Source organism: Haliotis rufescens, unplaced genomic scaffold (assembly GCF_023055435.1).
Source record: "Haliotis rufescens isolate VD_foot unplaced genomic scaffold, xgHalRufe1.0.p SCAF_17, whole genome shotgun sequence".
In the NCBI taxonomy this organism is placed as follows: Eukaryota; Metazoa; Mollusca; class Gastropoda; order Lepetellida; family Haliotidae; genus Haliotis; species Haliotis rufescens.
In genome coordinates this window covers 8,153,503-8,178,353 of record NW_025963857.1, presented here as the reverse complement: position 1 = coordinate 8,178,353, position 24,851 = coordinate 8,153,503, and the positions used below count along the sequence as shown (strand labels likewise).

General features: G+C 45.7%; 1 protein-coding gene across 5 annotated transcripts in view; it reads right to left on the bottom strand.

Annotated features, from left to right (window-relative positions):
• The window catches only part of LOC124134873 (putative ATP-dependent RNA helicase TDRD12), a 98,840-nt gene that overhangs the window by 68,645 nt on the left and 5,344 nt on the right, over nt 1–24,851 (bottom strand). For 4 of the 5 annotated variants that reach the window (XM_048397500.1, XM_048397504.1, XM_048397501.1 and 1 more), the window contains exons 6-17: nt 23,891–24,016; nt 21,567–21,622; nt 19,155–19,322; nt 16,668–17,637; nt 16,432–16,491; nt 14,400–14,459; nt 12,891–12,954; nt 12,183–12,302; nt 4,201–4,389; nt 2,667–2,801; nt 2,253–2,354; nt 1,453–1,497 (exon numbers count right to left, since the gene is read on the bottom strand). In XM_048397500.1, coding sequence (XP_048253457.1) covers nt 1,453–1,497; nt 2,253–2,354; nt 2,667–2,801; nt 4,201–4,389; nt 12,183–12,302; nt 12,891–12,954; nt 14,400–14,459; nt 16,432–16,491; nt 16,668–17,637; nt 19,155–19,322; nt 21,567–21,622; nt 23,891–24,016 — 2,095 coding nt within the window. The remainder of the gene's footprint in view (nt 1–1,452; nt 1,498–2,252; nt 2,355–2,666; nt 2,802–4,200; nt 4,390–12,182; nt 12,303–12,890; nt 12,955–14,399; nt 14,460–16,431; nt 16,492–16,667; nt 17,638–19,154; nt 19,323–21,566; nt 21,623–23,890; nt 24,017–24,851) is intronic. The other variant, XM_048397503.1, reaches the window with a different exon arrangement.

Here is a 24,851-nt window from a genome sequence, read left to right as displayed (position 1 = left end):
ACGCTGTAGACACTGCATTCCCAATCTGATCCTAAATACTGCATTCAAGCAAGAGAGGAGAGCTTACTTGTAGATGTGGATAATAACAATCAATACCAACGGCTCAGAGCGATTTGACAACCTTTCACTCAAGTGTCAAAATCAGTAACAACCCCAACCCACCACGTACACAGAGGAATTGCAAGGTCCATGTGCAATTGTGTAGGTTTTGGTTCTAAAACAGTTCTATCTCACAAAGTCATTCTTCAAGACTGACCTCTCTCCTGGCGACCTATCATAACATTTCTATTTCATGATTGTTGGGGTGAGAGGTATTGGTTCTGAAGCCGTTCTATCTCGCGAAGTCATTCTTCAAGGCTGACCTCTCTCCTGGCGACCTATCATAACATTTTTATTTCATGATCGTTGGGGTGAGAGGTTTTGGTTCTGAAGCCGTTCTATCTCGCGAAGTCATTCTTCAAGGCTGACCTCTCTCCTGGCGACCTATCATAACATTTTTATTTCATGATCGTTGGGGTGAGAGGTTTTGGTTCTGAAGCCGTTCTATCTCGCCAAGTCATTCTTCAAGGCTGACCTCTCTCCTGGCGACCTATCATAACATTTTTATTTCATGATCCCCTACTTCTGTAAAATAATATTGTGTTTCTATGATGATTTATTTATAGTCTATGATCTTAACTGCCCTGATTCATATAAAACACTTGATTAGAACACTCCCAAATACAAAAGAGACCATATCCTCAAGTCGTTTGTACCTTCATTCAGCAATATGCCTGCTATATCTCTGCAGTGAATAATCCAGTCTGGATCAGATATACCCGTGAGTGAGTGAGTGAGTGAGTGAGTGAGTGAGTGAGTGAGTGAGTGAGTGAGTGAGTGAGTGAGTGAGTGAGTGAGTGAGTGAGTGAGTGAGTGAGTGAGTGAGTGAGTGAGTGAGTGAGCGAGCGAGTTGGGTTTAACGCCGCTTATAACAGTATTGCAGTTATATCGCGGCGTGTCAGCTTAATGTGGGAGGAAAGTCTGAAGTGATGCAGGTCTCAGACGTTTACCACTTCGGTGAAACCCACGAGCACGGGTTATGGTGCTGACAACCTAGAAACATAATCGGGGCGAACCGGGATTCGAACCCACAATCATAGGTTTCTGGCCTGCCCAAGGGATGCAACTCTGCTCAGCGAAATCGCAGCGCCTTAGACGACTGGGCCACCCGTGCCCCCCTACCCGTGAATGAGTGATTAATGTAATGAGCATGTCCCATGCAGTGACACACAACCCAGCCACTATCATTTTGTCACCTCTAATGACAAACATAGGTTGTTGGGGCATATTCATACCCAAAATATACATGGTCCTGAAGACCTGATCAATACTAAAAACTAGGGACCATATAAAAATATAAATATGTAAATACGTAAAAGGTTTAAAAAATCATGATGGGAGAATTAACCTCACCTCAGACTTGAACACTTCGGTAAGTATTTCGGCATCATCAAGCACCTGGAACCAGGAATATTTGAATGGACAAAGCTTGTTGGGTCACACACCCCTCGATGAGGGATCACAGCAGTTTAACATGCTTGACAAGTGTTGAGTGTTCATGAATGGTTTGTTTGTTGATTAACCCTGCACTCAGAAATATTCCAGCTATATGACGGTGGTCTGTCAATAATCAGGTTTAGACCAGCAAATCCAGTTGACATCATGAGCATCGATCCATGCAATTGGGATACGAAGACATGCATCAATCAAGTCAGCGAGCCTGACCAGCCGATCCCGTTAGTCGCCTCTTATGACAAGCATGGGTTGCTGAAGACCCATATTAAACAGGTGCTTGTTTGGGACTTGAGATACATATTGTCAAACCATCTCATCTTTAGTCCTTGGTTGGACTCTCATCTTTAGTCCATGGGCCAAACTAGGATTTCCAAACAAGAGCCAGGAAAAAAGGATGCTGTCCTCTAAAAAATTGTGCTTATTAAAATATATAAATATTATCAGTTTCTAAAGGTATCAGACGATCTGTAAAAACATTACAAGTAAATAATAAAATTGGTGTATTCACATTCCAATTTAGGAATTTTTTTGTGTCAGACCTGGATCTGAACATCATCCTGAGAACACTGCTGTGATCTAAACGCCATGTGACATGACCTCTATGCACAAGGTCTCCAGTCAAACCATAGTATCTAATGGCTTGGAGTAGCCATGACCTATTCTAGTCTGGAATACACCAAGCATGAACATAAACCTACAAGATGGCAGAGACGGCTGAGGTTTGTGTACTTCTTTTCCATCATGCGTTGAAGACAAGGTGGTGTGGCCACAAGGACTTCACAACCATTAATCAGTGGGACCTGCAATGGAGAGGATCTTATTAGTCAGGAGGGCTGTCAAAGTCATACAACACTAACAACCTCAGGGCTAGACACCATTGGCCGAAACCAACTAGTTGGCATCTCATTTACGACTCGTGGTTTATGTAAAATAACTTGAGTTTGATATTGATAAAAAACTAGTCTCTCTGAATTTTCACTAGTCTCGGACTATCGGACAAGTGGCTGTGTCCATCCCTGAAGTTCCAGGAGTACTGTACCGAAATGCTTTAATTATCTAATCTTTTGCTTTAATTATCTAATCTTTTGCTTTAATTAGCGGTGATTACTAACCACTTTTGAATCTTCGCATCCACCAGCGAAGATGGAAATAACTCTTGGCATTTTCTGCCCCTGTAGGTAGTCTGTGCAGGCATCAAACACATTCTGGGCTTTCTTCCATGACGGGACGAGTATCAGGGCATAGGGCTGCAACATTGTGTACAGACATGAGATGAGGTGAGTCACACTACTATCATTTGTTTGTTGCTTAACTCAACACTCAGCAATATTCCAGCTATTAGACGGCGGTCTGTAAAGGCCCATAGAGCCTGTATCGCTCACCTGGATGTTTACGCAATCATGACAAAATATACATTTGCATTGTACAAGTATATAATACTACAAATATTGCGTAATTTTGACTCTGTCAGCATCAAAAAGGGGTGGATGGCAAATCTGACAGCATGAACGTGTACTTCTCTAGCTACAAATGAAGCTTAAGATCTGAACCGTTTCCATGTCATGATCCAGGATCTAAGTTTCCAGAGGCAAGGCTGGACCCCATGGCGAATCCTTATGGCATAAATGTATTATTCCCTTCATAACATACAAATGTATACAATGTATCTGTTGATTATAGGGTGGGGATAATATCGGTTTGCATGTTATGGTCAAGGTTCTAACTCCTTTGGGAGTGCCAGACAGATGAACAGAAGGGCCAGTCCTGGTAGCATATGTGCATTCCTCTCATTATACTCTCAATTGTACATATGGTTATACGGTGGGGATCTTAACTGTGTCTAAGTTAGAAACTCTTTTTGGCCCTGCCCCTCAGCCCCTCCATTTGTACAACTGTGAATTCCCACCACCTGAGAATACTTTTCAACCAAATATGGTTGATGTCCATCTCTTAGTTCCCGAGAAAAAGTTGTTTAAAGCAATATAACCAAATTACCTATTGAGCCCCACCCCTCAGTCCCCGGGGTTGTGGGTGGCGTTCAGCCCCTCCATTTCTCCAATTTGAATCCCCACCATTGGAAAATGCTTCCAACCAAATATGGTTGATAACTATCTGTTAGTTATCAACGGGGAAGTCCTTTAAAGCAATAACACCAAATTACCCCTATTTCGCCCCACCCCACAGCCCCTTGAGGGGTCAGCACATCCATTTGTACAATTTTGAATCCTCACCACCGGAGAATGCTTCCAACCAAATAATCCTCACCCCGGAGAATGCTTTCAACCAAATAATCCTCACCAGCGGAGAATGCTTTCAACCAAATATGGTTGACGACGGACGGACTACAGACGCCACGGAACGGCATAAGCTCACCTTGGTCCTTCAGACCCAGTGAGCTAATAATCAAGTCTGGACCATGGATCTACGCAATTGGGATACATTGACATGCATCAACCAAGTCAGTGAGCCTGACCCCGATCCTCTTGGTGGCCTCTTATGACAATCATAGGCGCCTTTTACTGCAAGCATGGATTGCTGAAGACCTATTTAAACCCAGATCTTCATTGGTCCACGCTACCATGACAGGGAAGTATCAGGGCATAGGGTCTTCGTAGAGTCAGGAGATCAGCTGACTGAGGTACTTACTCCATTTCCAACAGGCACTGGCATGTATGGCTTGGACTCGGAGAGCTGCGTCAACAATGGCAGCAGATATGCCAATGTCTTCCCTGTCCCTGGTGGCGAGATGCCAATCACGTGGCGGCCTCGACGCACAGCAGGCCAACAGTACGCCTGAATCGTCATCGGACTTGTGAATTTCTTTTTCAGGAATGCCTTAAATGAGGTAAATACAATAAATTTTTATTATGGAAACATGGACTCTTCCATAGAAGGTTTTAGTACACAGTAACAAAATATTTCAAAGGCTGCTCTTCCACTTCACCAATGAAATGGCAAACATTGTGCCTCATGCAAAATGCAATTTAAAACGTGAGTATGCGTGTTTGTTGTGTAACGCCGCACTCAATAATATTTATGCTAAATGGCTGCGGCCTGATACGTATCAAGTGTGGACCAGATCATCCAGTGATGGATATTATGAACATTGATCCACACCATCAGTGCATGTTGACATGCAACCAAACAAGTCACTGAGTCTAACAACCAAACACATTAAATCATATGACAAGCATTGGAAGCTGGGGACGTATTCTACCCTGGAGGGGAGGTGAAATTGGGTTTAACGTCATGTCCAAGATTATTGCACTTATATAGCGATGTGCTTGCACATGTGTGTGTTTGTGTGGCTGCTTGTTCTAGTCTGGACTGATGCCGATTTATAGTGCTAACTCACTGAGATACCATGTCACAGTTTAACATGAATACCCCACTCAGACACAGCATACTGACTCTGAGCCGACCAGTCCTTGTTTTAGCCCCTTAATGCCGAGCGCCAGACAGGGTAACAACAAGTACCGTCTTTTGGTATGACGCTGACGGGGATCGAACCCCGGACCTACCGCTCTCTGGGCGGACGCTCTACCACTAGACCATGGAGGCGATCTATTCTACCCTGGAACCCCCAGGATCAAACTTAACTTTCTGCAACATTTTAAACACAAATGTCTGAGGAATGGCTTTCAGCAGTTTCAGGCAAGATATAAGTTCACTGGCCCGTTCACTGGTACTAGAAATTTTTACAAACCTGTAGAGGTTATGAATTCTCGGATGAAATCCTCCTTGGGGCACTTATTGCATTTTCCTTGCTCAAGAAAATCTATATGACATAGTTGTAACCATTTTCCTTAATAAAAAATGTTACCACACAAAAAACTTCGTTTTTGTATGATATACGACCACCCTTACGGGGCCTCACCCCCAACGGCGCCTCACGCGAGGGGGAGCAACTCTCACCCAAATCACTTTCCATATGTCAAATGCTGACGGAATGTGGGGAGGTGGGTGGCCGTGCCCCAAGGAGGATTTCATCAGAGAATTCATAACCTCTACAGGTTTGTAAAATTCTCTTTCTGATTAAATCCTCCTTGGGGCACTGATTGCATCAAGACAGACTCCCAAAGATAATCTAGGAAGTGGCATCCGTCAGCAACAGGCGTAAATAAATACATCGTATTTGATTATTCAACAGAATAAAATATTGAGTTCAATAAATGGAACCAACCTTATCGTGAGGCACCACCGTCGAAAGGCGGGGGCTAGAGACAGGGCGTGGTCGACCATATATTATGATAAAGCCTGTTTTTGCGGCTTGTCATAAGTTGAGAACTCGAAACACCTCCCACCCCCCCACACTTTTTTGAACAAGTGATATAAGGGCGTAGATCACGAGAGACCATAACCAGCGCTGAGCTAGGCCAGAGGGTCCCCGAGGATCGAAGGAGTGCGTGCGCAAAATACGAGTATTATCGAGTAGTAAGGACTGATATTTATCGACCGCAGAAGATAAAATCCGGACCATTACTGAGCAGTATAACCGGAAGACTGTCTAAAATCTCGAATGCTCAATCAGCTAGAGATTAGAACTTTGCCCAGTTCGGAGAACTGACTGACCAAACCGAGTACGCTCGCTTGAGTGTTTGTCGAGTTGGTAAGGTTTGATGAATCGTGCTCGGCTGGCTCCAAATAGCCGCGGAGCAGATCTGCTCAATGGGCAGAGCCGCGGCGTACGCTTTTGACGCAGCCACTGCTCTAACCTAATGAGCCTTCAACCTGGTAGGGGGGTCCCTGCCTGTAAGCGTATACGCTGTACAAATGTTTGAAACTATCCACCTCGAGATAGATTGTTTACTCGCAGGTGAGCCAACCTTCCTACCGCAGTAACAGCAAAATAGTTGGTTATCCTTACGGACACCCATATTTCTGCTGATATAGGCCTTGAGAGTCGTGCGGACATCCAAGACATGAGCATGTCTTGCAGTGGTCCCCGACGAGGAAGGCTGTGAAAGAGCGGGTAGCTCAATAGGAGCCGTTCACGTGGAATCGTGTGCGACCCTAGGACGGTAATAGTCCGGTAGACGAAAACTGACTGTCCCGGTGATATTTATCGACCCCATGGAAGACAGTTATTTTGGGATCGGCTGACATAACACGAATGTCGCCTACCCGTCTGCCGGACGTTACCACCACAAGGAACGCCGTCTCCCAGCTCAACAGCTGAAGAGAGAGAGACGACAGATCCCGAAAGGAAGGACCGGACAGCCAATCTAGAATGATTGACAAGTCCCAAGGGGGACTGATCCGCCGGACTGGCGGTCGGATCCTGTCCACACCTGCTAAAAAGCGCTGCACTAATGGGTGTGCACCCAGAAGTGCCCCGTCGACAGGGACGTGAAAAGCTGCGATAGCTGTAGAGTACCCTCGGACTGTTGATGCGGCCAGGCCGTCATCTAGTCGCGACTGGAGAAACTCAAGCACGGATACGAGATCTGCAGAAAAAAGATCTGCAATCCCTCTATCGACACACCTGGGCGCATAGCAGGCCTATCTATCGTACTGAACGTTTGTCGAATCCCTCCGCGAAGCCAGTATTGTGTCTGCAACTCGTGCAGGAATACCGCTCTTCTGGAGGCGATTCCTGACAGTGGCCAAGCCACCCATTGAATCCTGAGATTCGGGTGGAGGGCCCCGTTCTGGGATAGGAGGTCCGGTCGTAAAGGTAATATAACAGGAGGCTGAGCCAGAAACCTGAGTATTACTGGAAACCCACTCTGCGCCGACTAAAGAGGTGCCAGGAGCACAATTAGTCGCGCAGGCTGAGTGCCTAGCTGAGACAGGACCTTGGAAATCAGAGGTACTGGGGAGAATGCCCACAGAACTGTCCGTCCAATCTAGCTGAAAGGCGTCCGGTGCCACCGACCTCGGGTCGTGGACTCGGGAGCAGAACGTTGGTGTCTGGTTATTTAACCCAGACGCAAACAGATCCACCTGTAACGACCTGTATAACAGGGAGAAAATCCCGAATATCCCCGGGTCGAGCCTCCACTCGTGAGGAGCGAGGATCCGGCAAGACAGAGCGTCCGCACGGACGTTGTCCACCCCCGGGAGATAAACAGGTAGCACCCTGATATCGTGAGAGTCGCACTATAGTAGGAACTGCCACGTCTTTCGTCGAAGCGACGGAGACGCCGTTCCCCCCTGCTTCCGGATGTAAGTCATCGCCGTTTGGTTGTCCATCTCTAGACGAACCACTTGGCCACGAAGCAGATCCGGGAAGCGTTGGAACACCAACCTGACCGCTCTCAGTTCTAGCACATTGATATGCAGTTTGATCTCCTGCTGGGACCATAGTCCCGAGGCAGTGTGATCATTCAGAACGCCTCCCCAGCCGGAGAGTGACGCGTCTGTTTGAACTGTGAGAGACGGAACGGGAGTGATTCCCGACCTCGGTCCACCACTGGAGGTGTGTAATGAGCCACTACGGAGTCTCGAGCACAGTCTCGAGATCTTCCGAGTTCGCCCAAAGTCGACGGAGTGCTTGTTGAATGGGACTCATTCTCAAGCGCGCCCGCCAGACCAAATCCACTGTCGCCGCCATGTTGTCCAGTAACTGGAGCCATGTACGAGCAGTGTGACTTGCGCTTAAGGGACTTGATATCTTGTGACAGAGATACACGTCCTCTCACCGTGTTGAAATTAGCCACTAGGAAGACTAGATTCTGAGTGGGGCTCAGATCTGACTTCTTGAGATTGACCATCCACCCTAGAGTGATCAGAATATCTATCACTTGTTGTGTAGCTATCTGACTCAGGGATTGCAATAGAGCTCTTAGTAACCTAGTCGTCGAGGTACGGATGGCAGAACCGACCTTTTGACCTGGCCACTTGGGCGGGAATCAACATCAGCTTGGTGAACACCCTCGGGGCCGTGGAGATCCCGAATGGTAGAACCCTGAACTGATAACACCTCCCGTCGAAAGAAAACCTCAGGTATTTCTTGAACTCTGGATGTATTGGTATGTGGAGATAGGCGTATTTTAAGTCTATTGACGTTAGCCATTCTCCTGTCTCGACAGTTGAGATCACTGTTTGGTGACTAGGAAACAAGTCGAGTAGAAGCCCTCGCTTTCCTGTCCCTCGGGACCCGGTTCGATCGCAGCTTTCATAAGAAGTGCGTCGACCTCGGCACGGAGGAATTCCGCCTTCTCTCGGGTAGCAGGCACCGGTGTGTGCTTTATCCCGGAAAAGTGGAGGAGCGGATGAGTTTTCCCGATAACTTACGACTATGGGTTCACCCGGGGCTCTTCGGGCGCTAATGGGAACCCATCGTTCCCAGCCCCGCGAAAAAGCTGTTGGCCTCGACCAGCTGCCTTGCCCCGGCCCGTGCCTCTCTTGCTCCTCACGGCGCCCTTATACCTGAAGGAAGCGGCGGCTTCCAAGCAGGTGTGGACGTCTGACCCGTGCGTTAGCGTAGGAGGGGACAATTGGAGAGGCCCGCTTACGCGGTTTTAACGCTTGGTACCTCCAACAAGGCCTTATGAGTCTTTGATGGAAGTATACAATTGAGCAGCCTCTCGGACCGCCTGCTGAGCCCCAGGGAAGAGGGTGGCACCCTCTTATACGGCAAAGCAAGTAGGTCTTGGCGTGTGTAAGTCGAGTATTTAGATACCGACATCCACCGCCTGCGCATGCACATAACAGCGCACATCATCTGCGATGCACAGCTACGAATAGCGTCCCGCGCAAGATAATGTTAGTTGCGCGGCCAACTCCGAAGAGTCGGCCGGCCCCTCTCCCGCTAACTCCCTCTGTACAGCCGACAGATACGCGGAGTGTACGGACACACGGAGCTGTTGGCATGCATTATGATATTGCTCCTCGAAGCATATGTAAGCAGCCTTCAACTCCGCACCGCACACGGGAAAGGGGGGGGGGCAACCGCCGGCCCTGCTTGACCTTAGTCAAGTTGGGTGTCTCCGACTCTGGCATGGGCGCAGCAACCTGAGGCAGTACATGGACAATCCTGTCCCGCACGTGTCTCTGCACCCGGCCCGAGGCCGAGTCCCGGTGCCGAGGTGCCGGAGGTTCAAGGGAACCCACCTGGCACTGGGCTAGGTATCCACTAGTGAAAGCCTTGGCCTCGGAAGAGGCGTCTGGCTCCGCTGGGGTAAATTGTGCGTCGGTAGTGCACGGGCCGGTGCCCGCCACCACTACGCTGGGGAGCGACCTCGAGCCGGAGCCGGAGCCGAAGCTCGGTCTCGGATCGTCCCCGAGACAAAGGGAACCAACCTGGCTCCGGGCTAGGTATCCACTAGTGGACGCCTCGGCCTCGGAAGAGGCGTCTGGCTCCGCTAGGGAAAATTGTGCGTCGGTAGTGCACGGGCCGGTGCCCGCCACCACTACGCTGGGGAGCGACCTCGAGCCGGAGCCGAAGCTCGGTCTCGGATCGTCCCCGAGACAAAGGGAACCAACCTGGCTCCGGGCTAGGTATCCACTAGTGGACGCCTCGGCCTCGGAAGAGGCGTCTGGCTCCGCTAGGGAAAATTGTGCGTCGGTAGTGCACGGGCCGGTGCCCGCCACCACTACGCTGGGGAGCGACCTCGAGCCGGAGCCGAAGCTCGGTCTCGGATCGTCCCCGAGACCAAGGGAACCCCCCTGGCTCCGGGCTACGAATCCACTAGTGAAAGCCTCGGCCTCGGAAGAGGCGTCTGGCTCCGCTAGGGAAAAATTGTGCGTCGGTAGTGCACGGGCCGGCGCCCGCCACCCCTCCGCTGGGGAGCGACCTCGAGCCGGCGCCGAAGCCCGGTCTGAGATCGTCCCCGAGACCAAGTTGCCTGCCTCGGCCGACGCCGGGCATATCACAAGGTCTCGAAGCCGCGTCCGGCGCCGACAACGGGGAAGGCTCGGTCCGCATCTCCTCTCGGAGCTGAGACTTTACCTCCTCCATCATCGACGCCATCTGCGACTTAAGTAACGCAGAAAAGTCTGCCAAAGACAGTGCAGGAGAGGGTGCAGTGCTTACTACGGGGACCCTCGAGCCTTCTCCCCCGGCCCCCGGAGAGGGAGCGGGGGAGACAATCTCGGCAGCTTTTTTACCCTTTTTAGATGGGGAGGGGGGGATGTCTTAGTAGATCTGATATCTACCCCCGCCTTTAATAGACCTCTTTAAAGTGGAACAAGTCAACTTGTCTCTTTTGGGGGCCCCGGGGGGTAAAGGCAATGTCCTCCGCCAGACATATTCGGCAGCGTTCGTGCCTGTCTTAGAACAACCCGTACACAGTTTGAAGGTCTTGTAAACAAGACCGTAATTTCTGAGGTGGGCGGGAAGGGTATCAACGTGTATCAGTGCGATATAAAGATCGGAAAGAAACGTGCATAAATTGTGAAACTAGAAGCAAAGGCGTAATGTAGAATGCGATTTGTAACGCGATACTAATAGCCAATGTGTAGTATAATTATAACACCAAAGGGGCGTGTTACGCGCTAAGGTGTAAAAACCCGTAAAAAAGGTAAGTGTAGTTTATGAATTAACACACCACCTTGGGTTTTGTAAAGGAAAAAATTGTAGACCAATGCTGTATGATATAACAAAACCCCAAGCCGTTTCTTAATGGCCTTGGTGTTACATGTATCAGCCCGTGGAACTACAATATGGACGCCATTACGGCCATTTGAATTCAAAGGTACCGTGCACGTGGCGTATTATTACAACTCTATAACTTCACAATGCGAGGTATTACGCCTTTGCAAAGAAAGAAATGTACCATACATACAGTTTGGTCAGCCATGGTTCTTGTCGAACGATAGATTTCTCTTATTTTTGTCTTGTGTGAAAAATCAACACGTCTGTCTCTTACAGATGACATAAGGAAAGTGATTTGGGTGAGAGTTGCTCCCCCTCGCGTGAGGCGCCGTTGGGGGTGAGGCCCCGTAAGGGTGGTCGTATATCATACAAAAACGAAGTTTTTTGTGTGGTAACATTTTTTATTAAGGAAAATGGTTACAACTATGTCATATAGATTTTCTTGAGCAAGGAAAATGCAATAAGTGCCCCAAGGAGGATTTAATCAGAAAGAGAATTAACACAATATTCCGTAATTGCAAAAGGCACCAGTTCAATACTTGCCGGATGTGCCTACAAAGTTACACACCAAAATTATTAATAGTTTTTGATGGACATGATGGACCAATGCCCCTCAATTCCTTTGTATGGTTAGACGATGATAGTTTGTTTCTTGTTTAATGCTGCACTCAGCAATGTTCCTGCTATATGATGGTGGTCTGTAAATAATCGTGTCTGGGCCAGACAATCCAGTGATTAACATCATGAGCATCGATCCATGCATTTGGGATACAATGACATACATCAACCATGTCAGCGAGCCTGACCACCTGATCCCGTTAGTCGCCTCTTACGACTAGCATAGGATCCTTTTGCAGCAAGAATGGGTGAAGACCTATTCTAATCTGGATATATTCTACCACGGGTCGATTGACATCATGGATATCGATCTTCTCAAATTAGGATACGATGACATGCATCAACAAAGTCAGCAAGTCTGACCACCTAATCCCATTAGTTGCCTTTTATGACAAGGATGTGTTACTGAAGGCTGGATCTTCACGGGACCAGGGGATAATAGAATTTCAAATTGTGAGACAGAACTGACCTGTTTAACACGTTCTGTAAAGGGCAGATTGGTGAAGTCCAGGATGGGACTGGGTTGTGACACCCCATGATACACGACCCCCAAGAACGGTGTGTGTTCCAAACGATCTGGACGACTCATCTGAGAAACACAAGGGATGGTTATGAGCTGTTTTCTTATGTAAAATGAAAAGAATTGCTGATACATAATGCATGGTGATGTGGAGTTAATTGTTTACAAGAAAGTCGTAAAAGGTGAAATATTTGCAAAAACAAGCCAGTTGTAAACACTGTAAAAGGAACAAGTTACATTTTTTTAATATTGATACCGGGAGACAACACAAAGTTCCAAAATCTGGAATTTTATATACATATTGTAACCTCAACAATGCAAAAAAATTGTATGATATCTCTTTTATATTTCATGAGGGGACTTTGAAAGCAATACATACCAAAAGAATATGCAATTTGACCTTCAGTCCAACAAATAACTCACCTTATGGAAATCACAAATTATCAAGATTTGAAATCTGTCATGTCATATTTTAGGTATGACTCAAGAGCAAGCAAGTACTTAAATGAAACGTGAATCTATTGTAGAAGGATCGTATAGTATGCACTTCGTATAGTTGGGCCTGTGGCCTTTCATATCATTAATATTCACATTTGAATATGAATACAGCTGTCAAGCCAACAAGGATCAGAATTGTATGTATCAGCTTCATAATACCTGGGGTATTGTAGATATGTTATGATCCCTCATGCCCACACCTGCTGACAGGCTCTGCAGCAATCTGTAACCATGGCAACATATCCTCAAAAATGCTGTGACCAGAAAGACATGATCTACTACACTTCAGGGACAACATTCAATAATGAAAAGATTTGTTTGTTTGTTGCTTAACGCTGCACTCAGCAATGTTCCAGCTATATGACGGAGGTCTGTAAATAATCGAGTCTGGACCAGACAATCCAGTGATTCACATCATGAGCATCGATTCACACAATTGTGATACGATGACAAAACAGACATGTATCCTCCCATTCAGCGAGCCTGACCACCCGATCCCCTTAGTTGCTTCTTACAACAAGCATAGTCGCCTTTTACGGCAAGCATGGGTTGCTTAAGACCTATTCTTCACAGGTCAATAATGATAGTAAGTCCACAGAGCCATGCTGACAGTCAATGGAGCCGTGTACATTCAGTTTGGACCCAAGCTGTCTGGTACGGACAAACCATTTGATAGTCTGAGGAAGGGGAGAAGACTGTTGAAACAAATAGAAATTGTCAAAAAAACTCACTCACATTTTCATCTCATCCTTCTGACATCGGAAACAGCGGTTAATTAAAAAAAAATAAATTAAGAAACTGAAAAGAGTATAATCAATCTCAATGAAAGGAAGGGCGCAATCTTTCACAATTAGCTGCTACTCAGGCTCAAGGAGAACTGACATTCAGAAATATTGACGATGTATTCCTCCAGTTTGCCATCTTCCCGAGGCAAAGGCGTGAACTGACTATAAAAGTCCAGTTTCCACCCTTGCAGAACTAGGCTGGTAATATGGAGTTACATATTGGCTGGACTAACGAGTCTTTGCATAGTCCAATCAAAATCACGTAACTAAATCGACATCAGGATTGTAAACTGCCGTGCAGATTTTGGTCGATTGTAAGATTTGCAAAGCATGTGTATCGAGAACTCGGCATCAACAGATATTTTCCAAATCTTTTCATGCTTTTAATCAAGGTGATCGGACGCACTTCGCGAGGTAAGACCCATTTTATTGCAATATATATCTTGATTATCAATCAGATCGTCTTCACTGGGTGACACCAATTTATTTGAAGCAAATGCATGTGATGTGAGAGGTGGAATATGATTAGTCAATAGGAGGAGCATAGAAGAGACATAACTCGTAACAGCCACTGGTGGCGCTACGATAGAACCCAGAAATTCAAGCCTAGTTCGGCAAGGGTGGAAGCTGGACTAACTCGGGAAGATAGCCTATGGTTTGTTTAGCAGGTGCCAATAGGTTGAAATAAGTGACATTCATATTTCATGCGATAATGAGCTGTGATTCGAACCGAGTGCAAAATCTTGAATAAGAACCAAGATGGCGGGTGTCACTCCTTGTCTCTATGTATATCATGGTATATAGAGGGGTGTGATGTTTTTTTCTTTATACGAATATATTATGTTATACACGCTATCATCGAGTTCCTTTGGTCATAACTTACTTTCTCCCTTCTTCTTTGCCTTTTTTGCGAACCCATTCTTGTGTTCCTGACTTGGAGAATCTGGAACAGGAGGAACAGACTAAAGAACAGGAACAGGAACAAACAAGTGCAGGGAGAGAATGTGTTAGACGAATAATCATGATAACGATGCAGGGACATCAATCGTGTAAATATGAATTAGTTGTTGTTTAATGCTGCACTCAGTTATATTCCAGCTATATGCAGGGACATACGACACATCAGTTGTGTAAATATGAATTTTTTCTGTTTAACGCTGTGTAGCAGGGGGCGTGGAGTCATCCCACAGATGACTTGCTGACAGGGTTAACCTCTTTGGTCATGTGGACAAGGCGTCCGACCTCTGCTCAGAATTTTCGTGGTTCAAATCCCATCACAGGACTCGGAAATTTTATGGCCGCTACATTGGCCCCCAACGTGGGGCTGAGCACGTTCATATTAAATTTGAGCAAATTAAGCCTCAGTACCCTTCTATGCGGCCCGGGACGTGCCTTCTGATGACGGGGGAGTATGTAGCAGGGGGCGTGGAGTCATCCCGCAGATGACATCCTTACCTTGTCAGCTTGCTGACAGGGTTAACCTCTCTCGTCATGTGGACAAGGTGTTCAACCTCGGATCAGAAGGTCTGTGGTTTGAATCCCATCACGGGACTCGAAAATTTTATGGCCGCGACAGCTGCATTCAGCAATATTTCAGCTATATCAGAGCTCAATTTCACTTGGTTTAACCTGCACCAGGTGCATGTTGACATGAAAACCTAGTTGCACCGGACAAAACCGGATAAGTGCAAGTCAGAGATAAATTTGAATTTGTTTTAAATGCTCTTGGTGCAAGTAGACATAAATATCAGGTTGCACTTTTCAATAACAGGTTGCACTGTTGCTCAATCGAGCTCTGTTGTACGTAGGGCCATAAGACACATCAATAGGTTTTCAATGAATTTTGCTGTAGTTACTCATAAAAGATAAAAAATCCAAAACCATAAAAGTCAGCGGCTGACCACTAGATTGATAAGTGAGGAAATACAATGGTTAATGAGTGTGTTTTGGAAATGAGCTCATTGACTGGAATCTGGAAAATAACAAAAAATCAAAACATACATACATGTATGTAGCAAAATGAACCAGTTCAGACATGTGGATCAAGAAAGACAGTTCAAGCACTGATATGGGCTGAAGGTGTACGATGGCTATGGTTACAGTGGCTGAGCATGTGAGCACTGATGCAGATTACCATGACACGCCAACACAGACAGGCAAACTAGTGGTTGATAGTGTGGGCACTGACACAGGCAACTGTGGTACCAAGACACACCAACACTGTCAGGCCAACCAGTGGTCGATAGTGCAAGCACTGACACAGCCAGGCCAACCAGTGGTCCATAGTGCAAGCACTGACACAGCCGGGCGAACCGGTAGTTGATAGTGCAAGCATTGACACAGCCGGGCGAACCGGTGGTTGATAGTGCAAGCACTGACACAGCCATATCAACCAGTGGTCGATAGTGCAAGCACTGATACAGCCATACCAACCAGTGGTTGATAGTGCAAGCATTGACACAGCCATACCAACCAGTTGTTGATAGTGCAAGCACTGACACAGTCGGGCCAACCAGTTTTCGATAGTGCAAGCACTGATACAGCCATACCAACCAGTGGTCGAAAGTCCAAGCACTGACACAGCCAGGCCAACCAGTGGTTGATAGTCCAAGCACTGACACAGCCAGGCCAACCAGTGGTCGACGTGCAAGCACTGATACAGCCATACCAACCAGTGGTCGATAGTGCAAGCACTGACACAGCCAGGCCAACCAATGGTTGATAGTGCGAGCACTGACACAGGCAACTGGGGTACCATGACACACCAATACAGCCAGGCAAACCAGTGGTCGATAGAGCAAACACTCATCTCGGTACAAATACACACTATCTATGATCAGTTGAGCACCTAAAAGTATCAAGACACTGAGTTCCAAGATATACAATGTGTTGCAGCATCAATATCCTTATGGTACCTGACAGTGTTTACTTCTAGGCTTGATGTAGATGGGGAGGGAGACTTCTTCAGGATCGACCTTAAGCAAAAAACATCAAAAAGCAAGGTAAATCTCCATGACAATTTTAACTATTTGATCATGATGACATACCATGTAACCATGGTAACCAAGATGCACGACAAGGCAGTAAAAAACCATATCTGAAGAATGCAGGCACACAATGACTGAAGATACTGCTTATCTTATTCACTTACCCAAGCTTCATCTCAGGGGACTCTGACTTGGAAGAACAGGACTGGGAAGACACCATTGCACATTTGGGGAGGCGAGATGGAACAAATATTTCACAGAAATTTTCATCTCGGGGGGCCTCTGTAGATTTTCTATCGCTTTGACTAGAACTGTCTGGGATTGCGCCGCCTGGGCTACTTCTAACTGGTTTCAGACCCATTAAACTGGCTAGAGAGTTTGTGTCCGAGTCTCCGCTCTGAGTTTCAAGAACTGGCATCCCCACACGCATAGAGGCACTGGACGTTTTGTTTGGACTAGAATAAGAAATCTTGGTATCACATGTTCTCTTAGCAGGACTGTCCGAGTCTGACGAGGTGCTTAAGAAGGAAAACCCCCTTCCTAACATAATCTTCTTGGGTTGGCCAGGGTCAGACAGGGCATTCTCATAACAATGTTTAGACTCAGCACCTTTCACATTCTTTCCGAAACAAGACGAGGAGTTTGCATCTCCTGAAGTCCCTGTCAACACCACTCCAAGTCTATCAGATCCACCGGTAGCACCATCAATCATCAGTTTATTCAAACTAATGTTTCCCTGCCCTCCATCCCCTCCCTCCAGCCATTTCCCCCGTCCCCCAGAGTGTGGCCTGCTGTTCAGCAAGCCCCTGGGTAGGTCCGTGTCACTCTGACTGACTTGCAGCAGTGATCCCCCTGACCTGGTGTTATGATGATGCTCAGTGTCTGACATGAACATGTCGGACCTGGCTCCCCGATGTCGGACTGGACTGTCACTCTCACAATCTCGACTCCTGTCATATATTATTGTCTTCCTGTATACCTTATGTCGGACTTGTGGGTCACTGTGGGCTTTGTGACTACTGTCTGAATCAGTGTTTTGGTGATTAAACCTGTCGTCTTCAATCATCCTGAGATAATCTTCTTGGGTCATTTTCTTCTTCTGTCGTCTTGGTTTGACAATTTCCTCACTAGCATCTGAAACGATATTGTTATAAGCACATGGTTACCTCCCTTAAATGTACTCACATGGCTTGTTTCCAGTTCCATTAGATTTCTACAGAACCCTTTTACGGCCACTTGCATTTTTTTTCTTCTTGAAATTTCAAGATGCCATGTTGAAATTTTAAGATACATAAGTTCAAATTTCAAGATAATGATCTACACCAAGAATACATTTATATGGTGTACATGTTTTGTTAGTTGACAGGAGTGAGTGCGTGAGTGAGTATGGTTTTACGCCGCTTTAAGCAATATTCCAGCATTATCACGGCGTGGGACACCAGAAATGGGCTTCACACATTGTGCCCATGTCGGGAATCGAACCCGGGTCCTTAGCACGACGAGCAAACGCTTTAACTACTAGGCTACCCAACCGCCCCTAGTTGACAGGAAGTCCAGTTAGTAACAATTGCTCTAGGATGCATCAGCAGTATTGCAGCTAATCCAGCATCTTGACCTTTCCATAAAAGAATATGAAAAAGGTTTACGTAGATTTCTCCTGGTTTTGATCTCTTTTTTGGTGACCATGCTACCCACTCAGACAGTATACTGACTCCGAGACGACCAGTCCTTGTTTTAGCCCCTTAATGCCAAACACCAGGCAGGGTAACAAAAAGAACCATCTTTTAACGTCTTTTGGTATTCTAATGACAAGTTTTAGAACATAATTCAACATGAGCTCTGCAGTACGCAGATGAAACGACCCTGCTTTATAAAAGATCTAAAATGAAATAAATACAATTACTGTGAATATACATAACTATTTTTAAAGTCTCTTTAAGGTGAATTTATAAAAAGTGCATAAATTGTGTCACCATACACAGCGTTAGAAATTGGCACTAGTCCTATAGTCCTTGCCAAACTGCCCAATAGTTGAGGTATCATAAGGACTTGAGAAATTTGCCATTATTAAGGTTTGCTGTATGTTATCATTACAAGGACTAGTGGACAAATACGGTTAGTTTCTATCACTTAATACATATACATGATCACGATGATATACTTAGCTATATTCATGCTACATTGCTATCTGCAGCAACAACTTAACTCACATCACTCACGTTCCTAAGGGGTGGTCGGGTAGCCTTGTGGTTAAAGCGTTCACTCGTCACGCCGAAGACCCAGGTTCGATTCCCGACATGGGTACAATGTGTGAAGCCCATTTCTGGTTTCCACCGCTATGATATTGCTGGAATATTGCTAAAAGTGGCGTAATACTAAACTCACTCACTCACTCATGTTCCCAAAATGGCGTCTGAAGTCATACTCAAAGAGACCTAGATGATCGGCCTCTGTCCTACCAAATACGAGCTGACTTACTGGATAAGGTGGCCAGGGTCTGGGATTTGGCTAATAGCGTGTCATTGTACCAATACAAGATGGGTTTTTGCTCATATCAATCACTGGTTTGTCTGGTCCAGACTTGATTATCTACAGACACTGTCATACAGGTGGACTATTGCATAGTTGTGCTAAGCAGCAAACAAACTTACTGAGAGCTGGTTGGTGTACTTTGGGGACGGTCTTTGCCGCATACTCAAGCTCCACGAGCTGATCATTCACACAGATCTGCCCATCTGGAGTGTTGAGGTACAGCTTCACGTACACAGTGTTCCTCTCCTGGTCCTGGTGCTGGATGTCAACCTTCGTGCTTGACGAATCTGCACAAAAAATCACCAGTCAGGGATGAATCCGAACAAAGGACTTTTTATCGAAATAAATATAAATTCACTGACCACCACCCTTCGAACAGGCCCCAAAAGGGTCCATGAATATTCATGAATTTTTACAAAAAGTGCCTGGTCTAAAATTGTAAACAAAGGGCATCACAGGCAAATTGGGATCTTTCTTTCTTTCTTTCTTTGTTGTTTAACGCTGCACTCAGCAATATTCCAGCTATATGACGGCGGTCTGTAAAATAATCTGAGTCTGGACCAGACAATCTAGTGATTGACATCATGAGCATCGATCCACGCAATTGGGATCAATGACATGCATCAACCAAGTCAGCGAGTCTGACCACCCGATCCCGTGAGTCGCCTTTTACGACAAGCATAGTCGCCTTTTACGACAAGCATAGTCGCCTTTTACAGCAAGTATGGATTGCTGAAGACCTTTTCTAACCCAGAATCTTCACGGGTCCAAATTGGGATTTATATATATTCTGTAAAAAACGGACTTCTTTCTACATTCTTTTCCTTACAGAGACATATGTTAACATTGCATTCAATGCAAACATGTGAAACTAAGTCTCCAAGACTTTACTGGTTACTGGTCCTGTTGTCAGTGAAAGACAAGCAACATTTGCACAGCCATAACATTTGTTTAAATTATCATGATTAAAACATGAATTTGGAACTTTGACATGAGCATCGATCCACGCAATTAAGATATGAATGATGACATGAATCCACCAAGTCAGCGAGTCTGACCACCCGATCCCGTTTGTCGCCTCTTACGACAAGCATAGTTGCCTTTCACAACAAGTATGGGTTGCTGAAGACCTGTTCTACCCCGGATCTTCACGGCTTGAACAATATACAACCATTACAGGAACTTCTACCATAGTAATGTCCACTGAGATGTCCTTCATTTGGAAATATCAACACTGACATAGAAAATATTACTTTGCATCTACCACAAACAAGAGAACTGTGACACAATTGTTTTACCCATAGGGTTAGAAATAACCGAGCTCATAAAACTTGTATGTGCACTTGTGCAAATATCACTTCACGACCACCACTGTATTGTTTCCGTCATACTGACGGCATTGTTGACATCATTCGGATCTTATTGCGATGTAAGGTTGGAATGATGTCACACTAGAAACTGTCAAAGCTGAAGATTGTCGACATCATTCGACAAATTGCAGTTTTCATGGATAGCGATGGAGATCAGTGCATTTTTCTAAAAGGGAGCTCAAAAGGATCAAAAGAAATTATTACACTCACATGTGTGTCATACTGATTTTATGAAACTTATGTAAGAATTCATGTATTTCCAGAGTGAGAGAGAATTCTAACACTCGTTTCATAAGATCAGTATGACACACATGCACATATAATAACCTCTATTGCTATCACTCTGGTATCCTCTGTTTGAGGGGATGGGAGTAAAAGCTCTACACTACTATAAGGATGTTTGGGTGAGCGAGTGAGTGGGCGTGTGTGCGTCGGAGAAAGCCTGAAGTGATGTAGGTTTTAGACATTAACCACACTGGTGCAATCTCGTTAAAATCAGATCTTAGTTCTCGCTTCCGCCTAACAAAGATCTGAGGACATCCCATTACGGGTCAAGCCAGACCGACCTTGCGCAAACTTTGACCGACCAATGGAATGACCAATCAGAAGGCAGCTTTCTCGTGCTTTACGGCACAAATTTCAAATTGGCGACTACGCTTCGAAACATATTTTAACAAATTCTCGATTACAAATTTGAAACCTGAACAAAAAAAGCATTCTGGAATGGCTAATAGATGGTCTAGATTGTAAGGATTCAGTCGTTAAACCCGTAATTATCTTTCGGAATACCCAATGTTAAAGTTTTCGAGATTTGCATGATTAGAAATCACATTCCGACTGTCACTTTCATAATCTGGTAAGCGACGCACTGAGATTCGGATGAAAGGTCGTTCTGACATGACCCCTAATAGGATGACTTCAGATCTTTGTTTAGCAGTAGCGAGAACTAAGGTCTGATTTTAATGAGATTGACTCTGGTGAAACCCACCAGCACAAGTATGTTGCTTACAAACCAAGCAACGTAATTCAGGATTCGGGGTTCGGGATTCAAACCGACAATCTTGGTTCCTGGCACACCCAGGGAGACCAGCACTGACCTATCTACCCAGAAGTCTCACCGCACATCCTGCACCTATATCGTGTCACTGTTATTGTACTAACCTTTCACAAGTCTCTTTAGGAAATCAACAGCAGAGATGTCCCATTTTCTACACCTTCTGTAAGATATAAAATAAACATTCAATGGATCACATCGGTGATTAAATGAAATACGGAATATGTTTTCTAATCATGTAACCTCTGAAGCTTAACACAAAACTACTGTTACAGGCTGCATGACTGATTCCAAACACTTTTGAAAGCATAGTCGGGAACGGAAGTCACCAGTTTGAAACTGGTGCCGCAAAGCTCAAGAAAGCTGCTTTCTTAGTGGATAATGTCGACTACCTCTTCGTCATTTCATTGGTGGGTAAAAGATCGCAAAAGGTCATTGTGACGTGACCTGTAATGGGATGTCCCCAGCAGTAGCGAGAACTTGTATCTGATTTTAATAAGATTGAGGTAATATTTGCATGTGTTTGATCCTGTTTTTTTTATTTAAAGCATATAATTGTTTATTGTTAAGCAACTTTATCTCTGCAGCTGTTTTAATACACCTACAAGCCGACTAGTTTCGAATCAATACACAGGCTGTGTACTCATAGGCAGATGACGGAGATAATATCAAGTTTACTCTGATGGTTCCAGGTTTATTGAGATGGCATCAAAACTACTAAGATGGTGCCAAGTGGACTGAGATGGTGCCAAGTGGACTAAGATGATGCCAAGTGGCCAAAGATGGCATCAAGGCCACTAAGATGGTGCCAAGTGGACTCAGATGGTGCCAAGTGGACTCAGATGGTGCCAAGTGGACTAAAATGGTGTCAAGTGGACTAAGATGGTGCCAAGGGGAATAAAATGATGCCAAGTGCAATAAAATGATGCCAAGTGGCCAAAGATGGCATCAAGGCCACTAAGATGGAGCCAAGTGGACTAAGATGGTGCCAAGTGGACTAAAATGGTGTCAAGTGGACTGAGATGGTGCCAAGTGGACTAAGATGATGCCAAGTGGCCAAAGATGGCATCAAGGCCACTAAGATGGTGCCAAGTGGACTGAGATGGTGCCAAGTGGACTAAGATGGTGCCAAGTGGACTAAGATGGCTTCAGGACTAAGGGGACTAAGATGGTGCCAAGTGGACTAAGCTGGTGCCAAGTGGACTAAGCTGGTGCCAAGTGGACTAAGATGATGCCAAGTGGCCAAAGATGGCATCAAGACTATTAAGGTGGTGCCAAGTGGACTGAGATGGTGCCAAGTGGACTAAGATGATGCCAAGTGGAATGAGATGGTGCCAAGTGGAATGAGATGGTGCCAAGTGAACTGATGTGGTGCCAAGTGGACTGAGATGGTGCCAAGTGGACTGAGATGGTGCCAAGTGGAATGAGATGGTGCCAAGTGGACTAAGTTGGTGCCAAGTGGAATGAGATGGTGCCAAGTGGACTGATGTGGTGCCAAGTGGACTGAGATGGTGCCAAGTGGACTGATGTGGTGCCAAGTGGACTGAGATGGTGCCAAGTGAACTGAGATTGTGCCAAGTGGAATGAGGTGGTGCCAAGTTAACTGATGTGGTGCCAAGTGAACTGAGGTGGTGCCAAGTGGACTGAGATGGTGCCAAGTGGACTGAGATGGTGCCAAGTGAACTGAGATGGTGCCAAGTTAACTGAGATGGTGCCAAGTGGACTGAGGTGGTGCCAAGCGGAATGAGATGGTGCCAAGTGAACTGAGGTGGTGCCAAGTGGACTGAGATGGCATCAAGACTAAGATGGTGCCAAGTGGACTGAGATGGTGCCAAGTGGACTGAGATGGTGCCAAGTGGACTGAGATGGTGCCAAGTGGACTGAGATGGTGCCAAGTGAACTGAGATGGTGCCAAGTGAACTGAGGTGGTGCCAAGTGGACTGAGATGGCATCAAGACTAAGATGGTGCCAAGTGGACTGAGATGGAGCCAAGTGGACTGAGATGGTGCAAAGTGGACTGAGATGGCATCAAGACTAAGATGGTGCCAAGTGGAGTTAGATGGCATCAAGACTACTAAGATGGTTATAATGCAAAAATAATACCCAATCTGAATGTTCATTAACCACAACTGAACACTTACTGTCGGCACAGTTTTCTCAGTGAGGCTAACACTTTACATTGCCTAAACAGTATACAACCTTCATACATACAATGACTGCTTCTTCATCTGCGTTTGACAGCAAGTGTGTCCGCCATAGCAACGAAAGTGTAAAACAGCAACATTCAATGTGATTGGTTCACTCAAAGAAATAGACCAATCACAATCAGCTTTACAAAGCGCTTCGGTTTCTCTCATTACACCCATTTGTAGGCATAGCATTGTCATTCATAAGAACTGTGAATGAACATTGTCACTTGCGCTGTACTTACTGTTTTGTTGCCATGATATCCCCATCTTCAATGGTGGTAGTGAGGGTCACTGGCTCAATAGCCCATAAGGAAAACTTCTGAATCTGCCTGGGCACTTCACAAAAATGATCTGGTAATTGTCGCAGGCTGAAAAGCATCATGGAATGATATGTCAAAGACAACATAACCAAAAGCAATTTACATACAGATTTGATTTGTGAGATGTATTTGCTAAACAATTGATAACAATAAAAATAACAATATAATGTGCATATTCAGAATGCCAAAGAGCTGCATTATTCCCCTGGTTAATGGATCAGTGTGCATCCGATTTTCATTCTTAGCTCCCTGGGGAGAATACAACCCAAACTGTGAGGCAGGAGAAGTCAAACAATCACATTACCATCACATTTATAATGGAGAAACATCCGACTTTATTTGTTTCTTGTTGAATGTCACACTCAGCAATATTCCAGCTTAAATGACTTCGGCCCGTAAACATGGTCAAGATCAGAATCTTGACCAGACAAACAAATGATTTATAATATGATGCCGGAACACGATGACACTCAGTCACCGAATCTGACCACTTGATCCATTAAGTCGCCTCGTACAACAAGGAATAGGTTCTGGGGACCAACTCCAACCAGGAATCCCCACAGTGTTCCGACATTGTACATGTCAGCATCTGCTCCATGTTGTTTAATGCCGCACTCAGAAATATTTCAGCTATATGACGACGGTCTGTAAATAATCGAGTCTGGACCAGACAATGCAATATCATGAGCATCGATCCAGGCAATTGGGATCGATGACATGCTTCAACCAAGTCAGCGAGCCTGACCACCCGATCCTGTTAGTCGCCTTTTACGACAAGCATAGTCACGTTTTACAGCAAGCATGGGTTGCTGAAGACCTATTCTACCTCAGAATCTTCACGGGTCTCTCCATGGATAGCATGAGCTGCAGAGAGTACATGCCT